The sequence below is a fragment of the Lingula anatina genome, chromosome 5 (assembly GCF_051362555.1).
Source record: "Lingula anatina isolate TDL-2025a chromosome 5, LinAna3.0, whole genome shotgun sequence".
In the NCBI taxonomy this organism is placed as follows: Eukaryota; Metazoa; Brachiopoda; class Lingulata; order Lingulida; family Lingulidae; genus Lingula; species Lingula anatina.
In genome coordinates, this window is record NC_141771.1 from 25,248,572 (window position 1) to 25,267,037 (window position 18,466).

At 36.8% G+C, this 18,466-nt stretch overlaps 1 protein-coding gene and 1 long non-coding RNA gene across 2 annotated transcripts in view; one reads left to right on the forward strand and one right to left on the reverse strand.

Annotated features, from left to right (window-relative positions):
* The first annotated feature begins 1,000 nt into the window (after nt 1-1,000).
* LOC106151000 (polycystin-1-like protein 2) overlaps nt 1,001-18,466 on the forward strand; it is a 36,754-nt gene continuing 19,288 nt past the window's right edge. Inside the window, exons 1-12 of the mRNA XM_087012667.1 lie at nt 1,001-1,897; nt 2,224-2,454; nt 2,871-2,991; nt 3,113-3,615; nt 3,968-4,594; nt 4,904-4,962; nt 6,168-6,342; nt 9,970-10,051; nt 10,330-10,634; nt 10,921-11,089; nt 11,689-11,895; nt 15,904-16,138. Coding sequence (XP_086868793.1) covers nt 1,775-1,897; nt 2,224-2,454; nt 2,871-2,991; nt 3,113-3,615; nt 3,968-4,594; nt 4,904-4,962; nt 6,168-6,342; nt 9,970-10,051; nt 10,330-10,634; nt 10,921-11,089; nt 11,689-11,895; nt 15,904-16,138 — 2,837 coding nt within the window. The 5' untranslated portion in view covers nt 1,001-1,774. The remainder of the gene's footprint in view (nt 1,898-2,223; nt 2,455-2,870; nt 2,992-3,112; nt 3,616-3,967; nt 4,595-4,903; nt 4,963-6,167; nt 6,343-9,969; nt 10,052-10,329; nt 10,635-10,920; nt 11,090-11,688; nt 11,896-15,903; nt 16,139-18,466) is intronic.
* On the reverse strand, nt 9,706-12,511 carry LOC147761987 (uncharacterized). The gene is made up of 2 exons (XR_015334458.1): nt 12,153-12,511; nt 9,706-11,871 (listed from the first exon to the last, which is right to left on the reverse strand). It is a non-coding gene; the product is annotated as an uncharacterized LOC147761987 (long non-coding RNA).

The window sequence follows — 18,466 nt, forward strand, 5'->3', positions numbered from 1 at the left end:
AATCCGAGTGAAACGAGAAAGCTCATACTCGTTCAGTGGCTTTCGTTTGCGGAAGATCGTCAGCCGGAGATCGTTCTCGATTGTTTTTAACCCTCCATCCCTCCCCATTTATAATTTTTAAAAATATTTTTCATTTCATTTGTACATTTCAAGGGACTTCATTAGCGGAAGATCGTCAGCTGGAGATCGTGAACGATCTGAGCGAGACAAGAAAGCAATAATGGTTATCTTTGTTGCAGCTCTTAATATTGCTCTTTTGTTCTGTTACTGAAGTCTCTACTGTTAACAATGCTATTGTGCGCCTCAGCAAAACTACCGATCGCTATCTCACACCGAATATTGCGGTAAAGAAACAACAGCCCGACAGTACAACTCTTAATAGATTCTCCTGTTATCTGAATGAATGGATATGACGATGTTGTTTAGCGTCCTTAACTAACTGTACTGATCGTTATCTTGCACCTTGGGCCGCACACGTAGTACTCAGGTAAAGGTACGCTAGGGCAACATTGCCGACTGTTAGATCTTCATAAGCGCGAGAATAGCCCGGTGGCCGATTTTAAGGTGTACGAAATTCACGAAATCAAGATCGCGCAAAATTGCTTACTGGCCGAAATTCATGGTCCAGAAAAAACTCCAGACGGCCGATTTTAAGATCGTTCGAAATTCAAGAGCCGTTCGAAATTCATGGCACTTTACCGTATACTCCATCACTGTCTGTGTACACTGTAATATATTGGTACCAGTACATTAGTATTGAATACTATACTCCATCACTGTCTGTGTACACTGTAACATATTGGTACCAGTACATTAGTATTGAATACTATACTCCATCACTGTCTGTGTACACTGTAACATATTGGTACCAGTACATTAGTATTGAATACTATACTCCATCACTGTCTTTGTACACTGTAATATATTGGTACCAGTACATTAGTATTGAATACTATACTCCATCACTGTCTTTGTACACTGTAACATATTGGTACCAGTACATTAGTATTGAATACTATACTCCATCACTGTCTGTGTACACTGTAACATATTGGTACCAGTACATTAGTATTGAATACTATACTCCATCACTGTCTGTGTATATTATTACATATTGGTACCAGTACATTAGTATTGGGTGCTACAATGTATATCCCCTGGACAACGCTATCCACTGATGATGAAATGCACTTTCCTCTGGGTACTACTATTTTTATCCATAGGATGATTAACAATTACTATGTTACAATACACAGGGCACCTAGATGTTAATGAGAGTGTCCAACTTCTGGTCACAGTCCACTCCAGTGTCTGTCTGTTCTGGGATGTTAATTAACAATTATTACTATGTTACAATACCACAGGGCACCTAGATGTTAATGAGAGTGTCCAACTTCTGGTCACAGTCCATTCCAGTGTCTGTCTGTTCTGGGATGTTAATTAACAATTATTACTATGTTACAATACACAGGGCACCTAGATGTTAATGAGAGTGTCCAACTTCTGGTCACAGTCCATTCCAGTGCCTGTCTGTTCTGGGGTGTTAATTAACAATTATTACTATGTTACAATACACAGGGCACCTAGATGTTAATGAGAGTGTCCAACTTCTGGTCACAGTCCACTCCAGTCTGTCTGTTCTGGGGTGTTAATTAACAATTATTACTATGTTACAATACACAGGGCACCTAGATGTTAATGAGAGTGTCCAACTTCTGGTCACAGTCCATTCCAGTGTCTGTCTGTTCTGGGATGTTAATTAACAATTATTACTATGTTACAATACACAGGGCACCTAGATGTTAATGAGAGTGTCCAACTTCTGGTCACAGTCCATTCTAGTGCCTGTCTGTTCTGGGATGAGCAGAGAGAAATCTGGAGTAGTGAAGGATGTAAGGTAGTCAGCTTTTTTGTTTCAATATAGATGGATTGATAGAATAATAAATAGATAAATAAATATGAAAACATTGACCAGGGTTTTCACCTAATACATTTCCCACTTTCTGTATCCAAAACATTGACCAGGGTTTTCACCTAATACATTTCCCACTTTCTGTATCCAAGTCTCTCTTATAGCAGATGTCTACTCCAAACACAATCCAACTATTTCTCACCTAACACATTTCCAAATTTCTGTATCCAAGTCTCTCTAACAGCAGGTGTTTTCTCCAAACACAATCCAACTATTTCTCACCTAGCACATTTCCCACTTTCTGTTTCCAGGTTTCTCCTCTCAGCACAGCTGTTACTTTACACTGTATCTGTCATCACATGACTGTGTTTTCTGGCAGTTTCTTTATTCTGCCTAATGCCATTGATATTGTGGCAGACTCTGCTCTGTTCCTGACTTTACTGGAGAACCCATTGGTGGTGAGCATTGTGCTGTGTGTATGGGGCATCTACCTGGCAGTTGTTATCTGGGCACGCAAGAAGGACAGGGAAGACCTACTTAAGGTGAATGGACCTCTAATTTTTATATACAAGATTGCTTGGGGAGTGTGAGGGGATTTTATTTCAGTTTACCATGACTTCAGTGGGTCTCAGAAGAATCCCTTTTTAACTCTTTCTCAGCCCTGTAATATGTGCTTGAAAAAGTAAATGCACTCCACAACAGCTGATGCTGAATACTTATTTTAGTTTTTATGCAACCAAATAAAACTCAGTATTGGGCATTATCTATATCAGTAATCATTAAATTAATGCAAAGCTCCCAGGTGCTCACATTTTGATGTTTTCAAACATTTACATGTAGATTAAGAATATAGAATGAGCGTTTTGCACACTAGAAATTTTAGCTTAAATCCATTGAAATCTTTTGGCTTCACTGTTGCTTATGACATTGATAGTAACAATTCTTTTCATCTCTCCAGGCTGGAGTGACAGTGTTAGAAGACAATGATCCAGAGAATAAGTATGGCTACCTTGTCACAGTTATCACTGGCTGGAGGACGGGGGCAGGGACCACAGCTAATGTGGGTTGTTTTATTAAAGGTGAATTTCAAGGCTGTAATAAAAAAAAAGGCTGTGAAAATAAATTACAAGCCAATTCAATCTTTAATTGTACAATCACAAACTTATCTCTTGTTTTCAATTTTTCTTTTCCATTTTAAAGGTGAAGATGGTGAAAGTGAGCGTCATGTCCTGAGTGACCCCAGGCGTCCAGTATTTGAGAGTGGTGGCGTGGACAGTTTCCTACTGACCTGTGCCCAGTGCCTGGGTGACCTCGTCTCTGTCACCATCTGGCACGACAACTCTGGAGCTGCTCCTGCCTGGTTTCTGGAGAAGTTGACAGTGAGTGACCTGCAGAGAAATGAGGTGTGTGAGTTCCTGTGTAACCGCTGGCTTGCTCTGGACCTGGATGACTTCTGCATCCAGCGTACACTGCGCCCTGCCTCAGTGGAGGAGATGAAGGAGTTCTCGTACCTGTTCTCCAGTAACAGTGGCTTCAGCATGAGGGAAAAACATCTGTGGGTCAGTGTGTTCTCTTGTCCACCAAATTGTCCCTTCACAAGAACCCAGAGACTGACCTGTGCTCTGACCCTTCTACTGACCACCATGCTGACCAATATCATGTTTTATGGCATCCCAACTGATGACCCAGAAGATCAATACCAAGTAAACTTATTTGATTAATCTTTTTATCCAGAATATATCTACATGTATTTATCTAGTTATTTATTTATTTATTTTTTGGTTTTAGGTGGTTTGCTTGTTTGTTTATGTTTTGTACCCCCCCCCCCCCCCCCAAAAAAAAAAAAAAGTAAAATAAATAAATAAAATGAAAAGATTCTGTCATTGTTGCAGTTGCTTTAGAAAATGTTTGCTTAAAATGTTTGATTAGTTGTGACATTTTATTAGGAGCGGTTTTGATTGGAAAGACTCTTATTATTGGTTTAGGAAATTCATTTCTTTCATCATTTCTTCCAGTATGATTTTAAGAATTTATATAAGGGAAATTCAATTCCAGGTGGCAGATTTCCAATTTTCTCTGTCTGACATAATAATTGGTATTGAGAGTGGGCTGCTGATGTTCCCAGTGAACCTGGTCATAGTGCAGCTATTTAGAATGTGTGCTCCAAGACCTGTGAGTACACATAAGGAAGACATCATGCCCAGAACTTCCATGCAACAAAGAGATTCAGCTCAGATGTCAGTGCTAGGAGCAGATGTTAACCATTCACAGAGCAGAAATAGCAGTAGGGTCTTGGGGAATGTGATTGGTGGTAGTGATGTAGATAAAGTACCAAATGCAACCTCTAACAGTGTAATTAAAAGTAGTTTAAATACTGATGACCAGGCTGTAACAGATAGAAACATTGCACTCTTTAATGAAAATGAAAGTGAGAACAACTCCTGGTCTTGTACTTTGGGTGTGGCCATCCTTGCTGGAGGAGAAGTGATGGGTCAGGTGTCTACTGACCAGTCTCTGGACATGGGTGGACATTTTATTGGACGTAAGAAAGAAAGCCAGACTGTGGAGAAGGCCAGCATATGGTGTGGATCAGGTGCTGGTATCACGCCATCTGACCTTGATATCACCCTTGACCTTGACCTACTTCACGGAGAAAGCCCTGACATACCATTATTACATATGGTAGGTGCTTTGCTCAGAGTAAAAGAAAATTTCGAAAGTTTCAGAATTTTTTATGTAATTTTCCAAAAAGGGGGATATTTAAAGGTTTTCCCCCCTGTCACTTCCATCTGTTTCATCTGTCTTCTACTAATTTTCTGATTACACTGGTACTGTAGATATTTTAAGGTGCTATAAGTTTGTATACTTACTGTAGACTAAATAGAACATGGTTAAACCTTTTTTATTACATTTTGTTTTATTGCTATAAATGTATTATTATTATTATTATTAGTATTAGTATTTTGTTTGTTTTTACTTTTTCTCATCTAGGACAATTCAAGTGAAGTTTCTGTGATTACATTGGAGGAAGAAAAGAATACACCTTTCAGGTGAATGAAATTTGTCTTGTTTTTGTTACTACTGAAAATGTAAGTGTAATTTAACTTTTATCCTTTCTCTCTCCCTCTCTCTCTTCTCTCTCTCCTTTTACACACATGCACACACACACTCATACACACACACACACACACACACACACACACACACACAGATCTCATGCTGTATAGGTACAGTACTAAAACTGAATGCTAGTTATATGTAATGTTTGACTGTTTGACATCATCATCCACACACCCCCTGGCTGCTTCTTTATCTTAGAGCGCATTCTCAACGAATTAAGCCAGGCTTTACAAAGCCGGTGACCTAAAAATGGCGGACGTACATGAAAGAAAAACCACCTAATCTTTTAATAGTCTCTCCGCCTCTCACACGCCTCCCCACACGTCGTCCCTGCGGGGTACAGTAATTAAATCTCGGCTCCGAACATTAATATTTCCGTGAATATCTCTGGTGATATTATCTCCGTAGATAGTCGATTCATTGCTGCTCTACGGGCCAAATTATTCCTTTTTCGTCTCTGTTTTCAAAGATAATAAAACAGAAGAGCTTTTTTCCTTCGATCGCCTTCAGCTGCCATGCTTTCTTCACCACGAGTTTAACTGATGAGCATGGTACTTAATATTTCTCAGGTAGCTTCCGCATGGCGAACGGAGACGCGATTTAATTACTGTACCCCGCAGGGACGACGTGTGGGGAGGCGGAGAGACTATTAAAAGATTAGGCGGTTTTTCTTTCATGTACGTCCGCCATTTTTAGGTCACCGGCTTTGTAAAGCCTGGCTTAATTCGTTGAGAATCCGCTATTAGATGACTCTGCTCTTTAGCTTTACTTTGTCTTCAGACTACCATGGTGGTATATCTACATAGCCTGGGTGGTGACAGTGTTAACTTGTAGCTTTACTTTGTCTTCAGACTACCATGGTGGTATATCTACATAGCCTGGGTGGTGACAGTGTTAACTTGTAGCTTTACTTTGTCTTCAGACTACCATGGTGGTGTATCTACATAGCCTGGGTGGTGACAGTGTTAACTTATAGCTTTACTTTGTCTTCAGACTACCATGGTGGTGTATCTACATAGCCTGGGTGGTGACAGTGTTAACTTATAGCTTTACTTTGTCTTCAGACTACCATGGTGGTGTATCTACATAGCCTGGGTGGTGACAGTGTTAACTTGTAGCTTTACTTTGTCTTCAGACTACCATGGTGGTGTATCTACATAGCCTGGGTGGTGGCAGTGTTAACCTGTCTGGTCTGCTCTTACTTCACCATGCTGTATGGACTGAAGTATGGACACAAGAAAAGTGTGCAGTGGGTGGTTGCCTTCTTTACAGGGTTCTTCCAAAGTGTGTGTATTACACAGCCAATTAAGGTGAGTAGCAGCAAATAGGAGGCTATTTCAGAAGGGTTGTACCTCAAAAGAAGCTTAGGCTAGTATTTTATCTCATACAAGATTTTTGTTCTTTTTGTATCATTACTATGCTTTTTTCAGTATTTTTAGTTTAAAAAATGTTTAGGCTGTTTTGATTTAGAATTAACTAGTAGCAGTAGGACTCTTCTTTATAAATTCATTTGAAATTCAAATTAACTTTTGGTATTGAGTTATGTTGTGAAAAGGTTACTTGTTTACATTGATTACCCTTGTATAAAGCTATAAATGTAGGCAGTTAAAATAGGATTTACAAATATATCTTTGTTATCTTGTTAACAGGCAACAAAGTTAGAAGTATAAAGAAAAAAAATGAAAAAATGGATTTAAACCAACACAATGACAATGTAAGCTGTAAAATAAAATGGTATAAAGAGTATGATATAAATTTAGAAGCTTGATTTGGGGAGCAATTAATTACAACTGTCAATACCTTATTAAACAACTTCTGCTAATATTGAGATTAATGATTTACTGTTACTGTACATAATAATAAATAGAATAATAATTTAACAGTTTATTTACAGTTCTGTAACAGAAAACAATGTCCAGCTCACGAGAAGTTAGGAGAGAAAGACTTTATTTTTCATTAATTACAGGTTTCATTAGTTTATTAAATAAAACATTAAGTTAAACATTAAATTAATAAAAATAACTAAATAATTAGAGTTAAATAATATATAACTTAATACTAAATAAAAAGATAAAAAGAAAACAATTTTACATGTCCAGCTACGTTTATTACATTGCGTTGTATGGGGATTTTGCCAAAATGCCCTTAATTTTGCTGAAAAATGCAAAAATAAAAAATTCTGCCCTAGCAATTTTAATTTTATGTGGATATGTTATAGATCTTGGTAGACCTCAAAGAAATTTACAAAAAAATATGTACCACACCATGCTTGTTTTTGAGCCAGGGCTGCTTGAACATCGATTTTTATCAAATTTACATAGGAATCAATGGAAATTTCCAAGCAAATTTAAATAAATGTGTTTTGTATCGTGGGTTTTTTAACTCATACATTTATTTTGCTTCCATGAAAATTATATTTATACTTCTCTGCATCAGCTAACCAAATTTCATAAAGTTTGCTTATCCCATTCATAATAAATAGATATTAAATTGTTGAAAGTATCAGTTGGATTTCAGTATGTCTCATGGAATGCCGCCATATTGGATTTTTCATAGGCTGGACCTACAAGCACATGTATCAATCTCTTGTGACTTTTATCTTCCTATTCCTTTTTTCTTACTGTTTTATACATTTTAACATTGAGATAGCTGGATAGATTGTTTGCTTTGTATATTTTAATATACATTGTTTAAACAACGTATCAATTTCTTACTACGGGTACGTTACATGTAGCCATATTTCTTGACAAACGTGCTTTGGAAACTAGGTGGCAAAAAAGTTAGAATATTCGTCTAAAGACATCTTTTGGTTATCAGTTTATTTCGATTTCATATTATATTTACAACATGAAATCAAATAAATATATAAAATAAATAAACATACATTTTTAAAATTTAGGCATTAAAGACATCCTACATGCATTTTTCTTATTACTTTATACATTTTGTTACTCTTTTTTTTGTGTTTAGATTAATTTTACATATAGAAGACAATAAAGACCATCTAGACCTCTTTGAAATGACATGTGCAAATGCTGATATATTAACCACGACATCTTGATTTTCCCCCTAAACATGAAGAAATTATTATTATAAACTAGGTCTTATGTAGAATTTGCTAAAGGTTGAACACAGGATTTTGTTAGTTGAATGGGATGAAATAAAAAATCAAATAACAGGGATCTTCCTGGGTCAAAATCTGGCTGGGCCATTTTTAAAAAATGTGTGCCGTGAATATTTTGTGATAATTCATTATGTTTCAATATCATTTTTTATTTTAATTTTAATCATATTATTTTTCATAGGCTAGGCAGATTGACCAAAAGCATATTATATCAATCTCATGTGACTTATTTTCTTATTCCTTTTTATTTTTATTTCTTTTGTTTCTTTATTTTTCTTACTCAGTACTAAAATATGCACTTTATGGTAAGATAGCTGGATAAATTGTTTCCTTTGTATATTAACAATGTATCAATTTCTTACTATGGTAAGTTAGTCATATTTCTTTTCTATAATGGAAGATGGTGACAAAATACATATCAATAGCATATAAATATGCATATTAATTTTAATATTAAAAAATCATACAATTTTTTTATTACTTTTATGCATTTTGTTACTCGTGGTTTTTTGTGTTTGGATTGATTTCACTGAGAAGAAAATAAAGACCATCTAGACCTTCTCTTTGAAAAGCAATTACAAATTCTGATATGTTAACCCTGACAGCTTAATTTTTTTCCTACACATGGAGAAATTATTTTTTTACAAACAAGGTTTTCTACAGAATTTGGTAAAGGTTTCACACAGGATTTAGTCAATTGACTGGGATAAAATAATAAATCAGAAAAAAGGATTTTCTTCACTTTCATCATTGCAAAAATTAACTAAATTTTGTAACTCAAGACTATCTTTTAATGCATTATGGGCTGAATAATTTCTGTGAAGTAATAAATTTACAAACTAAAGTCTCTTGTTTATGATTGGGTAAATTAGGATAAAGTTGGAATAAAGTACACTTTATCTTCTGAAATATACTGTTTATTTTCCTAGCATCAAAAAAGTATTACATGTATCTGCATAAAAACCCTTGGTCCTCTGTTGTGTGTTTTATGGTTTTGTCCATTTGCACTTTAACAAAACCATTACAAGAATGACGTCGCAACACGCCAGTGGGTGTACACTGGTTGCATCTTTTCTGGAGAGCTGAAAATCGCACTGTTTGCAGGTCATATTGTTCAATAACATTCTTAAATCAACAACAAAACGCCATGAGTCTAATTATTTTAACTTATTGTGAAAGAAGAGAATTGTTTTCAGCATACAAATCACGGTAACTTGGCCCTGGGTGATCGGAAACCAATGCTGAAGAAGGCAATGTCTTGTTGCACACATCATAACCATGTGATAAATCACCACAATACACATTGTGGTCAAAATGCAAACAATTGTGATTATTTTCCGTGAGATAAGATCTTGTCACTGCTATACAAGCCTTACTAAAACGTTCTTTTCTATCCCTTCTTCACGTAATTTCTTACATTGCGGCATTTGTAACAAAGTCGCAAGTGGGTACTTTACGTCGTAAAAGACCAAGCGTTCACAGATACGCAACGCATTGTTGACATATTCGTAGCGCTTCGACCAAAATAACATCAAAGATTTCATACTGATTTCTTAAAAGGGTGAATTACGTATTTTATTGCATGTTATATGTTTATCATTAGCCGCTATCGCAAAAAACTACTCATGCGCGAAATCTGCGCAGATCGCAAAAAAAGCTCGTATGAGAGAACTACCTTAAGAACACATTTGCATGGCATTAGATTGCTGTGATATTAATTCATTTGTTTCTTATTTATTCATTTTTTTTATTTCATTTTATTTATTTTCAATTTATTTATTTTGCCATGTCTTATCTAAAATTCTACATTCAGGTCATCCTGATTGCGTTGGTGGTGAGTTTGATCCTGAAGAAATCAGTTGCAGTAAATGAGGGGAAGAAGGATATACCTCTGAGTAAGAATATGGTTCATGTACTCAGTTACCGGTGTCTTTGAATTAATAAGTCTTCCATTTCAGTTGTTGCAATCTAAGCAAAGTTGGCTCTCTCAATTATTTTGAAATATTGAACACATATAGTTATTTTTCTGTGTAATTTAAACTAAGTACTTCCTCATTTGTAGCTGAAAATAGAAAAATTCTTTTTAAATTTAAATTTTTTCTAGTTTTAAGTTAGAACTGGAGTAAAAAGGAGTGTGAAAGTAACTCCTTTTAATTTTGTTTTACCCCCACAGCTGAAGATGAAAAATACCTAAAGGAAGAAAACATAGCTCATTATCGAAAGAATCTTCAACGAAAGCGTGCTCAGCATGTGTACAAGCCTCTTCCAGAGCCCGTGGTAGAACACATGCGCAGCATACGGATGAAAGAGAGGAGGATGCATCAAATACTGGTGGAGCTGGCGCTCTATGTGACCTTCACTTTGGCCCTGGTATTTGTGACGTATGGCCACCGAGACCCCATGGCATTCTATGTAACAAAGTCTACAGAAGATATGTTTATCACGGCAGAGTATGCAGATGGTCCAGCCTTTGGAGAGGTGAGTTAGACAGTACTGGACATTTCAAGACCTGTACTAAAGGGTATTCTTCAAGACCTTCAGTTTCAAGGAACTGCATATGATGGCAATTGTTGAAAAGCTTTACTTTCATTGTACTGGTACTGATGGGGATTACACAGAGCCTTGAGTTTCATGGTGGCTCTCTATTGAAATGTTTGTTTGAGAGAATAATTTGATCATTATCAGTACTGTAGGTAACAGTTTATGCAATCTGCTGTATAAAATATCACTTACCTGTTACATTTATTTTCACCATTCCCCCTAGATCAGCGATGCTGACTCCATGTGGGAATACCTAGAGGAGACATTTGTACCTTCCCTGTTCACTTCTACCTGGTACAATGGTGACAGTGTGACAGAGAGTGACATCCTGACAGCTGACAAGGTGTCACTCCATGTGGGGGCAGCCAGACTCAGACAGCTGAGAGTTAAAGGTTAGATTTTCATAGTCTCTCTCTCTCTACTGTACTACACTGAGTATAATATAACTGTTTATTAGTTACTGTAAGGTTCTCTCTGTGTCTCTTTCTTCTGTCATACAGATAGTTCATGAAGGCACACATATATACACTCACAAACACACACACTGTGACAGGGTATGTTAAATTATGACTTTGTGAAAGCAGTCCTATTATGACCCTGTTGTAGTGAGTTCATTGAGCTCCTGTATCATATCTCTTGTATTTTAGTTGTCTGTGATGTGCCTCCCACCTTCCAGTCCCTGATCCACTCCTGTACAGTGAGATATGACTGTATCATATATCTTATATTTCAGATGTCTGTGATGTGCCTCCCACCTTCCAGTCCCTGATCCACTCCTGTACAGTGAGATATGACTGTATCATATATCTTATATTTCAGTTGTCTGTGATGTGCCTCCCACCTTCCAGTCCCTGATCCACTCCTGTACAGTGAGATATGACTATATCATATATCTTATATTTCAGATGTCTGTGATGTGCCTCCCACCTTCCAGTCCCTGATCCACTCCTGTACAGTGAGATATGACTGTATCATATATCTTATATTTCAGATGTCTGTGATGTGCCTACCACCTTCCAGTCCCTGATCCACTCCTGTACAGTGAGATATGAATGGGGCACTGATGACAGCAGGGACTATAACACCTCTTGGACACCGCTGGTCAACACAACTGACCACCCCACTGACCAGTGGACATACCAGTCTGCTTTCAAGCTGAGGTCACTTCCATTTGCTGGAAAACATGGCACTTACAATGGTAAACTATTTCTCCCTGTGACTACATGAACATGTAGCAAGTGCATAACTAGTGGGCTTGATTTGGTCTTAAAGTGCAATTTAAGAACACAAATACGGTAATTCTCCAATCTATACGAACGATTTAAATTAATTATTTTTGGAAGATAATCATTTTGTTCGTAAGGCTTGAAATTCAGTCTGCTAAAAATTGCTACGCGTTCGTATCCATTGAAATACGAATGGAATAAGGCTGTACCCGAAGTTATCTCCACTTACCTACATTGCTAAGTGTAAGCATTACTTTCAGATCAAATCACTGTGATCAGCTTTTAGCACAAACAAATTATTCTTGCGATATTGCAATGAATTAAAACAAACTAAACAAAAGTCGGGAATTCAAGTTAAGAAACAATTTCTTCACACTAAAGAGGTACATTTCTCCCAAGACAAGACAACATCGTTTTTCCCTGTTATGTTTTACCAAGACAGGACAACATCGTTTTTCCCAACTTCTGTCAAAAACAGACAAGAATATTTGCGTATCCAGTTGCATATTTTACTTAATGCGTGTTTACTTTTCATATGATTTAATTCACATATAGAAAATTTACAATATTAATAATGTCACCCCCCCCCCCCCCAATTAGGCCTACATAAATTTCTTCCGCCAAAACAAAATACTTGAAACTCCTCACAGTAGATATCACTGACGTTAATAGAGATTATACTTGATATAAAAAATAACATCAGCTCAATTCACGTCTATTTATGAAAGTCTTTTACAGCATATTAATTTGCACGCAATCAATGTAAACTTAATTAGAAAAAATACAGAAAACTGCAGGCAAATTTGTATAAAATCATACGGCACCTTTATTTTTCACAATCACCAATATCAGTGAGGTTTACCTAATAGTTGTTCATGAGACAAGGTCTTTAACAAGGAAAACAAACAAACAAACAAACAAACAAAAAAGCATGAACTTTATCACAACTCAAATTAGAAAAATAAATACAATATAAGACAGAACTCCTCTTTAAAAATTTAATTTCCTAATGACTACCAAAAACAAAGAAAAACTCGATCATTGACTATGGATTTCTCATACTCTTCTGTTGTGCGTACTCCCTACCAGGGCGAGTGATAGATTTTTTTTTACAGATATTCACAGATATGTCTCTAGCTAGATAGATTGTCATTTACAGCTGAACTGGGTTTAGCTGAAAATGACCATCTATCTAGCTAGAGACATATCTGTGAATATCTGTAAAAAATCTATCACTCACCCTGGTAGAGGGTATGTTGTGCGTGGGTTTCACGTTTGTAGATTTTACGGGAAACCGGTTATCGGTGAAACACCGATGGTGGATGTTGATGATCCAGTCGGCCGGCAGAAGTTAGGAAATGATAATAAACAGTAAGTAATTTATGTGTACTGATGCTTTCAATAACTTCTAAATAACAATAAGGTTTTAAAACTGGCCTGCAGCTGCCGGCGGGCAGGTTGAGTCCTTCTATCGTCTCATTCAAAAACAGCACAAATACATGATAATCTCTCCTGTCAAGTGGCAGTTCCTTTGTTTGGAACGGTGGTCTGAAAACTCGCTTTGACGAATCATGGGGCGAGTTTCAATTGGGCACACTTTCTTGCGTTCGGAAAATTTAAATTGTGCCCAAGGTGAGTTTAGCGATCGTTCGTACAGAACGGAGACAAAAAATTCAGATTCAGAGAAAAAACGTTTCGTTCGTAATTATTGCGGCGTTCGTATAGATTGGAGAATTACCGTAGTCTTACATGATCTTAAAACATGAGTAGGACCATTTCTAGTTTGACAGCTAATTAAGTTGTTCCCCTTTACACATTCTCCTATTGTGAGCAGAGGTGTCCTCTACTGTTAGGGGAGGTATCCCCCCATTGTGAGGGGAGGAAACTGCTTGAGCACTGAAGTAGATGTTAGATCATTTTTGATCTTAAAAGCAGATTCAGTCCAATTTAAAACTACTGCTGTAATGATTAAGATCGTGTAAGATCACTTGTGAACTTAAAATGCACTTTAAGACCAAATCTAGCCCACTAGTGATATAATGATGGTTAATTCAAACTGCTACAGGTACTTGTGGCTTGGTTTTTCTAGAATAGCATATTAAATGTTTATTTTAAAGTAATTAATTTGAAAATGTACGTTCTTTATTCATGTTTGCATTGCTTACTATTACTTATTGTCTTTGAGCCATGGTCAGCTCACAAGGCTTGTCGGCATCCTTCACCATCTCCCTCCATCTTTTGCTGCTTTATTTGCTTTTACTTATGAAGATATTTACTATATAAATATAGTTTGTGTTTTTATTAGACTGTCTTTCTTGAATCCGTACAATTCAGCAACTATGCTGACTTTGTTGACTAGAAAAATGCCAATAAAATAAAAATATAGATTAGAATGTTAAAGCAATTGAAATAAACCAATACACGACCATACATGTATCTCTTAACTTTGGGGAGGGGGAGGGGGGCGCTTTTTTGGTTCAACTTGATTAAAAATAACATTCTCTGGATAGATACTTTTGTATGTTCGTTGGAGGATGTGTAAAACTCCTTGATGATGCCAGAGGAAATTTAGAAAAACTCTATGACTACATGTACTGCATATGATATTTTAGGTGGAGGATATGTGAAACTCCTTGGTGACACCAGAGATAAAAGCCTGTCTCTAGTATTATATGATATTTTAGGTGGAGGATATGTGAAACTCCTTGGTGACACCAGAGATAAAAGCCTGTCTCTAGTATTATATGATATTTTAGGTGGAGGATATGTGAAACTCCTTGGTGACACCAGAGATAAAAGCCTGTCTCTAGTATTATATGATATTTTAGGTGGAGGATATGTGAAACTCCTTGGTGACACCAGAGATAAAAGCCTGTCTCTAGTATTATATGATATTTTAGGTGGAGGATATGTGAAACTCCTTGGTGACACCAGAGATAAAAGCCTGTCTCTAGTATTATATGATATTTTAGGTGGAGGATATGTGAAACTCCTTGGTGACACCAGAGATAAAAGCCTGTCTCTAGTATTATATGATATTTTAGGTGGAGGATATGTGAAACTCCTTGGTGACACCAGAGATAAAAGCCTGTCTCTAGTATTATATGATATTTCAGGTGGAGGATATGTGAAACTCCTTGGTGACACCAGAGATAAAAGCCTGTCTCTAGTATTATATGATATTTCAGGTGGAGGATATGTGAAACTCCTTGGTGACACCAGAGATAAAAGCCTGTCTCTAGTATTATATGATATTTCAGGTGGAGGATATGTGAAACTCCTTGGTGACACCAGAGATAAAAGCCTGTCTCTAGTATTATATGATATTTCAGGTGGAGGATATGTGAAACTCCTTGGTGACACCAGAGATAAAAGCCTGTCTCTAGTATTATATGATATTTCAGGTGGAGGATATGTGAAACTCCTTGGTGACACCAGAGATAAAAGCCTGTCTCTAGTATTATATGATATTTCAGGTGGAGGATATGTGAAACTCCTTGGTGACACCAGAGATAAAAGCCTGTCTCTAGTATTATATGATATTTCAGGTGGAGGATATGTGAAACTCCTTGGTGACACCAGAGATAAAAGCCTGTCTCTAGTATTATATGATATTTTAGGTGGAGGATATGTGAAACTCCTTGGTGACACCAGAGATAAAAGCCTGTCTCTAGTATTATATGATATTTCAGGTGGAGGATATGTGAAACTCCTTGGTGACACCAGAGATAAAAGCCTGTCTCTAGTATTATATGATATTTTAGGTGGAGGATATGTGAAACTCCTTGGTGACACCAGAGATAAAAGCCTGTCTCTAGTATTATATGATATTTTAGGTGGAGGATATGTGAAACTTCTTGGTGACACCAGAGATAAAAGCCTGTCTCTAGTATTATATGATATTTTAGGTGGAGGATATGTGAAACTCCTTGGTGACACCAGAGATAAAAGCCTGTCTCTAGTATTATATGATATTTTAGGTGGAGGATATGTGAACCTCCTTGGTGACACCAGAGATAAAAGCCTTGCAATTCTTGCGAACCTGCAGGAGTCCAAGTGGATAGACCAGAGGACGCGTGCCGTGTTTCTGGAGTTCACCTTGTACAATCCCCAGGTGAACCTGTTCAGTGTGGGACAGTTCCTGCTGGAGTTCCACCCCACTGGGGCTGTGTTCCCTTTCTATCAGATCTTTACTTGTAAATTTTACCAATATGGGTAAGTTATTACTGGGGCTGTGTTCCCTTTCTATCAGATCTTTACTTGTAAATTTTACCAATATGGGTAAGTTATTACTGGGGCTGTGTTCCCTTTCTATCATATCTTTACTTGTAAATTTTACCAATATGGGTAAGTTATTACTGGGGTTGTGTTCCCTTTCTATCAAATCTTTACCTGTAAATTTTACCAATATGGGTAAGTTATTACTGGGGCTGTGTTTCCTTTCTATCAAATCTTTACTTGTAAATTTTACCAATATGAGTAATTTACCACTGGGGCTGTGTTCCCTTTCTATCAAATCTTTTACTTGTAAATTTTACCAATATGGGTAAGTTATTACTGGAGCCGTGTTTCCTTTCTATCAAATCTTTACTTGTAAATTTTACCAATATGGGTAAGTTATTACTGGGGCTGTGTTCCCTTTCTATCAGGGCTGGGTTGTATGAAAGCCGTATAGCACTATACGCTGGATAAATCAGCCGTGTAACTTATACGGTTCTTATACGGGTTGCATGAAAGCTGTATAACTTTATACGGCGGATAAATCTGCTAAATGGTCGGTTAAAGTTATACGTCTCAGGGAGGTCGTTTAAATAGTTGTACAGTGGATAAAAATGGCGTACCTGCTGAGGTTCCACAGGAATCCTCAGCAGTATAATCCACCTAGACAGAGGAGAGAGAGGACTTTTCGAAGAGAAGTATTTGACTTTGACGGCTATACTGATTCTGAACTGCGTGCAAGGTTTCGTTTTGGCAGAGAAGGCATTAATTTGATAGAGAGAATGTAGGAAGAGGAACTGCAGCCTGCGACTGGCAGGAGCTGTTCTCTCTCGGTGAGGGAACAAGTTCTCATTGCTTTGCGTTTCTATGCCTGTGGCTCATATCTCCAAGTGGTTGGTGATACAATCGGTGTCGACAAGGGCACGGTGTGCAGGGTTGTGAGAAAAGTGTCGTTAGCCCTGTGCAGAAGGAAAGACCAATTCATTCAATTCCCAACAGACCCTAGGGAGAAGGCCACGATCCGCCGTGGGTTTTTTAGGATTGCCAGATTCCCTGGGGTCATCGGCTGTTTGGACGGAACACACATTAGGATAACGGCGCCCACGTTGAATGAGCCTGCATTCGTAAATAGAAAAAACTACCACAGTTTGAATGTCCAGGCTATATGTGACCACAAAGGTATTGATCTTTATTACATATTCAAAACATAAATATTAAGAGCTCACCGTAAATAACACGACCAACATCTGCAGCGTTCGTGGTTCAACTTCATAAGTCGGCCATTTTTGCGGCCATGACCTTGACTTCTTCAGTGTGACTGATCGAATGTGCAAGCAATGTTTATGCAGGTGCAACTAATGCAATCTGCTTAGATAATCATTTTTATGAATAACAAAAACATTGCAGAGCCACATAATTGCAAATTTAAAAGTTAATTCTCATATTAAAACTTGAGTTATAAATAAGTATTGATATAAATGAAGATTAACATGATGAAATTGAATGCTAACATATTACTTCAATTTTATTTTCATCACCTTGTCATATTCCATTTCATAAAGGCAAACTTATATTAAACTGTTTTGAAAAAAAATTGAAAAAAGTGAAATTGTTGCACAAATGTTATGCTTTCACCATTATTATTGTTTTAATTATTGTCTTCCTCTTCTCCTTAAAAAAAAAACATCCTCTATATTCAGTTCCTTTTTTTTTTTTCTTTTTATCTCAGGTAGATTTACAAATATCGTTGCCCAGTGGCCTGGTAGTGTCCATGATGCCCATATCTTTTCCACATCAGCGGTTGGGCGTCACCTAAATCAAAACCAGCAACCAGAGGATGGGGTCCTCCTAGGCGATAGTGGTTATGCCTGCAGGCCATATTTAATGACACCATATCTTCACCCTGTAGGGAGAGCCCAAAGGAGGTTTAATAGGGCCCACAGGAGCACAAGAAATCTCATAGAGCGAGTGTTTGGCATGTGGAAAAAGAGGCAAGCAACAAAAAAAAAAATATATATATATATATTTTAAGCAAAATTGATAAAGAAATGAACAAAAAAAAAAAAAAAATGAAATAAAACAATAACCAAATACTTCTTTATGTCTGAGGGATAATAAACAATTATGTGTGCATACACTGTGAATGAACATGTTTTAAATGAAAAAAATTGTATCCTCACAAATTATTTAAGTAAATTAATAATAATTAATAATAAATTAATAATAGAAATAATAATATATATTTCATTTTGCTCATTATAGATTTGGTTGCCTAAATATAGGATTCAGGATGGCCCCAGCTAGAGTGAGTACCATAGTTGGAGC